Genomic DNA, 6298 nt, shown 5'->3' on the forward strand with positions numbered 1-6298 from the left:
GTGTGTGTGTGTGTGAGTGTGTGTGTGTGTGTGTGTGTGTGTGTGTGGTATCTCTGGCAAAAACAGAAGCACTTGGTGTGATACAAGAGCTCCCACTTTACAAATTCTCTTCAAAGGACAAGTTCCTCAGTTTATACAGTTTATTTTCACACAGAGCGGTACAAGTACAAGCATTTTTATGGCAAAAATTTAACAGCGGATCCAAAAAATACCACAAAAAAAAAACCAACAAAAAAAAACAGAACGAGGAAACGGTTAAGGAACAGTTTAGTGTTCTTTGCATCATCTCATACCCCCATTCAGTACAATGTGATAAAGGAAGATGAATATTTGGAAAAAAACCCAACAACTCATTAATTCACAAAATATTGGTGTACAGATTATACAGGCTAGAGCTAAAATGACCTACAGGTTATATAGTGGGCCCAAGTAAAGTCATGGTTAAAATAGTAACAGCATTTGGTGAAATGGTGAAATGGTATAAGTTTAACGCCCCTATCAACATTCATCCACTGTTCCCTGTTGTTGCATTTGATGATGTTCTTCATTGTCTGTTGTGATGCTGGCTTTTGAGGTTGTGTTTGTGATGCTCCCTTCTTGGCAAGGGTGTCTGCTCTGTCGTTTCCTGGGATGTTGCTGTGGCCAGGTATCCACTGTAAAGTCAGGTCGACGGCATAGGCCAGCATGAAGGTGTTAATTGTTAGAGCCACAGATAGGCAAACTGGGCTTTTGAAATCCGTGATTTCCGAAGCCTGGAGTACTGATTTTCCGTCTGTGAAGATAAGTGTCCTTGATTTTATCTGGATATATAACGAAAATGTTGGCCAGGTGGAAGATTGCTGCTTTAATTGCGATGGCCTCAGCCTCATAATTTGCACAAGAAGTACCACAGGCATCACATAGAAGCAGTATAAAAAGAGACATACACCTCACCCTAAAACGAAGGGGGAGCGGGGGTGGGTGAAAAGTATAAGTTCTGTTCATCTCCTCATTTCTGTTTGTCTTCATCCTAGAATTTCAAGGAAAGAACTATCTAAGTTCAAACACAAAAACTTCAAAACATCGAATCGGAAAGCATTACATGTCTACAAAGCCAAAAAAACTGACACCCCCCCCCCCCTCTCTCTCTCTCTCTCTCTCTCTCTCTCTCTCTCTCTCTCTCTCTCTCTCTCTCTATATATATATATATATATATATATATATATACATTTATAATATATTATATATATATATAAATATATATGTATTTATCTCAGTCTCCCCCTCTCTCTGTCCCCCTCTCTCTTTCTTACTCCTTTTTTCTCTAGGAGTGAATGTCTGTGTGTATGCGTATGTGTATATGTGTGTGTGTGTGTGTATGTGTTGGAGCATTATTTAGAAAATGTCATCTTGTAGTAACTTCCTCTATGTGTCCCTCCTGTAAGTACAGAACAGCCCGCTAGCCCACCACCTCAACATGACCGGATATCTCACCTATCACAACATGATTGGATATCTCACCTATCACAACATGACCTATCACAACAAGGCTGGATATCCACCTATCACAACATGACTGGATATCCACCTTTGACAACATGACTGGATATCCACCTATCACAACATGACTGGACATCCACCTTTGACAACATGACTGGATATCCACCTATCACAACAAGACTGGATATCCGACAAGATAGTGGAATCACTTACCTCATATGCTGTTGTCGATGGAAATGTAATACTAAAATTGACTACTGCTCCTTCCTTTTGGGTGAAGAGGAAAAGTTTATTCCAAAAAGCTGGAACAATGTATTGACGATCCTTGCTCCACGTGATGGCTTTACCTGCTTCTCCCACTGTGGACGTTGATAAAAAAAAAAGCAGGGGAAAATTATGCACGACTATAGAACTCAAATTAAAACAAAGGACTGAGATAAACTGGGGTAGATCTAAGTGTTGGGAACTAAAGGGTTAAGAGGGTTAACAAGTACACTTCCATCCGCAATGAAAAATGAGATCTGGTGGAAAATCGCCCAAGCCGAGATCATATCTCCACAAACTTGCGCCAGCAGACTCCCCAGATCCGTCCTGTCGAGCCTGCAAGGAAGAGGACGAAACTATGGACCATGTGTTCCTGAAATGTCCCGCCAAATATCGTGCCAGAACACGTCTGCTAGGACTTTTCAGTGACCCATGCTCAGCACTTTTCAAGGACTCCGGAGCAAGTGACGCAACAGCGCCAGAAGAGAGAGAGAGAGAGAGAGAGAGAGAGAGAGAGAGAGAGAGAGAGAGAGATCCGCGATGAATAGACCACCGAGTACACCCGAGACTCCGAGTTCCTGCAGGAAAGAAAAGGACAGAGTTGCACTTTAGAGATAATCTGAGGACTTCCAATCTTTCAGTTTTGCTTGAGGAACACAAGTTCCTGTGGTGTAATTGTTAGTCCGTTCGCCGTCGCTCGCAGGAGATCTGAGCTTGAGGTACACAAGCTATCTCACAGTGGCGGAACCTTTATATAAAATCAAATAATCACTGCTTCCCTTCTTAATTTTGAAACGTTCTAGCAAAATTCACCCATAAACGTAAACCTTATAAATTAAATGTAAAAAGACGTTCATAATCAACAATGAACAGTATGCCAAACATTCAAAACGGTTTCACTGCCACAGAAATAGCCTGCTCACCCCTCTCACAAGCTTTGATTAAATAAGCTTAAAGTGGGACTGGAAGAGTCTACCAATAGAATTGAAGGGAATACGTGCATAGCAGTCAATACTGTTTCATTGCCACATGTACCCTGTTCATCCCTTTCGGGCCACAGTTATAATCAGTCGTAAGCCCTGATTATGTAAGTGAACTATTACACTGGTCGAGTCTACCTTACAGATGTGTGGGGAACTAACTCCTAATAATCTCTTTACTGCTGCCTGCGCTTGTTTTTTTTCCTCGAACTTTTTAACGTCCTATAATCAGATCGTGACCTCGATTATGACACCGGCTCCTGGCCACGAAAAGCTAGACAAAAAACAGACAAAAGTGAAATTTAAAAAAATGATAATTGTCATGTTCTACCGAAGATATAATATATTATAGATCTAGTACTGACATCTCTGCTTCCTTGCTTTGGGTTTGTGTATTCACTTCTAAAGTTAAATTTAATTTTAGTTGGAATTGATATTTAATGAGATACTTTCCCGATTATTTTGGCGGTTGAATTCCGGATTTGTTTTCATCCACACAACTTAAGAGTCGCCGCCTCGAGTAAGATTCTTGTGTGATATCTCCAGGTCATAATATCTGGTTCCGTTTCACTTTGATTACCCTGTCAAACAAGTCAGCCTTCGCCCCTGTATCTCTAATGCAAAACCAATCCACGTTCTGTGCCAACCGGTGGTCACTCACACTAACCTGAAGTCGCTGTTTGCTTAGTGGGAACCGTGTGTGATATGAGAAACTGAGAATAAGTTATATCATACCCCAAAGGGGAAAATTCAACAGGGCCAATAGAGTCATCTTTTCGGTAGGCTAGTGGTTAGGCTACCAGACTCAAAATCGTGAGTTTGTAAGTTTGGGAGATTGGGAGTTCAAGGTTCAGACCCAACATTGTGTCCTTGGGAAAGACACTTTACACAAATTATGTTCTCACTTCGCCTTGTTGGAAATGGGTACTGGGCCATAGACAGCGAAAGATCTTGTTAGTATGTCAGTGTGATAGCACCTGTAAAATGACAGATTCCCCTGCATGCTTCTCAGGAAGTTAAATTTGTTTCAGGATGCTATCAGGTCTGCTGGGGTAATAATCATAGATTGCAAAGTGCTTAGGTCTCGCTGTTGAGAGGGAATTTACACGATACAAGCCACAAGCTATAATATATTAATATTGTTAACTTCTCACTCAACTCACCTGACACAACTTGAGATGATCACCAGACATCTCAGTCAAAGAGTCTGGTCTTCTTCTCGCAGCATGTTTGTCTAGGGCAAAGGTCTCATAGGCTTGCAGCATCTGTCACCGGAAAAAGGGCAGGGAGGTGGGAGGGCAACCATGTTCCCTTGTTACTGTCATTGTTTTTTCCAACCAGGCCTACAGTAATGAAATGAAGTCTGAAACAGCCGTACACACTGCTCACAGCCGAACGCTCCATATCCCAGACTCTAGATTGGAGATCATAGGAGAGAATGTGTCGCTGTTTCGGGCTCTTCCTCTCTACAGCTTTTCTGACGCACCGAGCCCCCTCACCGATGTAAGGTCTCCATGCTAGTCCGACTGTTTTCCTCTGCTGCCAACTCTTAGGATTCATTCCAGCTTGCGTCCTCTAGCTTTAACCAGATCCAGTGACTGGCTTTCTCTACTGTCTCGTTAAGGTAGTTTATGAGTTCGTTGCTTTTCTTTGCAGTAAGTACTGCCACTCTCATCCACTTACGGGCATTCGTTGCTAAGAAACCTCTGCATCCTACATCTATCGGAAAATGGGTTGCTTTCCATCCTGCCTCCTCACATTGTTCGACATGTGCTTAGTACCGTTTTTCTTTCCGCTCATGTGCGGCATAGACATTGTCCTCGTGGGGCACCGTGAGTTCCACCAGGTGCACCTCTTTCTATTTTTCCTCCCATAACACCAAGTCTGGCTTTTTGGTAGTTGGGATGGGGAAGAATGTCTCAAAGCCCTTTCAGTCAGCTTGCTCTTTTTTTTCTTCTAAATTGCAGGTTTTTCTACGCCCCCACAGACACAAGTTAAATAATTTAGGATGTGGGCTTTGGCTGCCTGTCGCGGCCAACCGGGCTGAGAGGGTAACACTGTCCAGCTAGAAAGACCAAGTTATTCGATAAGAATCTTCCCCTTACGGGAATCAAACTCAGGTCTGCTGCAAGCAACGACAAAGCACCTAACCGCTACACCACAGACCACGGTGGACTAACACTAAGTAAAGGTAATTAAACATTCCTATGTAACCCACAGACCACGGTGGACTAACTCTAAGTAAAGGTAATTAAACATTCCTATGTAACCCACAGACCAGGGTGGACTAACTCTAAGTAAAGGTAATTAAACATTCCTATGTAACCCACAGACCAGGGTGGACTAACTCTAAGTAAAGGTAATTAAACATTCCTATGTAACCCACAGACCACGGTGGACTAACTCTAAGTAAAGGTAATTAAACATTCCTATGTAACCCACAGACCACGGTGGACTAACTCTAAGTAAAGGTAATTAAACATTCCTATGTAACCCACAGACCAAGGTGGACTAACTCTAAGTAAAGGTAATTAAACATTCCTATGTAACCCACAGACCAGGGTGGACTAACTCTAAGTAAAGGTAATTAAACATTCCTATGTAACCCACAGACCACGGTGGACTAACTCTAAGTAAAGGTAATTAAACATTCCTATGTAACCCACAGACCACGGTGGACTAACTCTAAGTAAAGGTAATTAAACATTCCTATGTAACCCACAGAAAAGCAATATCCCCGTAGACATTGATCATGTTTGTACTGAAAATGAAAAACTGTATTTTACTGATCAAGCAAAAAATCTAGGAGTTTATTTTGATTCGAAATTGTCAATGGAAAATCATATAAATTATTTATGTACCATTTTATTTTGTGAATTGAGTAGAATTGGTCATATGACTATGTTTTTGAATGAATACTCGTTGAAACCGATCGTGCCATCTTTCTTGTTTTCAGGCAACGATTATTGCAAAGCTTTACTAGATAACTTACCAAATACCACTCTTCACAAGATACAACTTTCTCAAAATCATGCTGCTAGGCTTGTTCTAAAGAAAAAGAAGAGGGATCACATTACTCCCATGTTAAGAACGTAGCATTGGCTACCCGTGTCAGCTAGAAGGTCGTATAAAATTGCAATATTATGTCATAAATGTGTCAATAACAAAGCTCCCTCTTATCTAAGTAATCTCATCCAGATTTATGTTCCATCTAGTGATCTTAACTAAGATCAGGCGATCAGTATCTCTTAAGAGTTCATAGAAAAGGCGGTAAAAAATTAGCTGAAAGATCGTTTTCCCACCTAGCTCCATCAATTTGGAACTCTCTTCCCCAACTCTTGAGACATACAACATCTGAGTCTAAATTTTAAAAGAATCTTTAAAGACACATTTAACGACATCATTTTTCTGTCAGTAGATACATGTTTAGGACGATGTTATGTAAATGACTATATATCCAGTTGTGTATTTAGCGAATTGCATGGTGTATCTTATTTTATTATATATGTGTATGTGCTCATTTCGTAACGATGCGTAAGCGTGCGCGTGTGAAAAGCAAGTAGATGTGTGTGTGT

At 41.1% G+C, this 6298-nt stretch overlaps 1 protein-coding gene across 5 annotated transcripts in view; it reads right to left on the bottom strand.

The window, feature by feature from the left end:
* Positions 1 to 122: 122 nt before the first annotated feature.
* Positions 123 to 6298, bottom strand: part of LOC101861404 — a 21414-nt gene continuing 15238 nt past the window's right edge. For 2 of the 5 annotated variants that reach the window (XM_005111281.3, XM_035973153.1), the window contains exons 8-10: positions 3887 to 3988; positions 1693 to 1838; positions 123 to 772 (exon numbers count right to left, since the gene is read on the bottom strand). In XM_005111281.3, coding sequence (XP_005111338.1) covers positions 1734 to 1838; positions 3887 to 3988 — 207 coding nt within the window. In that variant the 3' untranslated portion in view covers positions 123 to 772; positions 1693 to 1733. The other 3 variants (XM_035973154.1, XM_035973155.1, XM_035973156.1) reach the window with 3 other exon arrangements.

This window comes from Aplysia californica, unplaced genomic scaffold, assembly GCF_000002075.1.
Source record: "Aplysia californica isolate F4 #8 unplaced genomic scaffold, AplCal3.0 scaffold01036, whole genome shotgun sequence".
Classification (NCBI taxonomy): Eukaryota; Metazoa; Mollusca; class Gastropoda; order Aplysiida; family Aplysiidae; genus Aplysia; species Aplysia californica.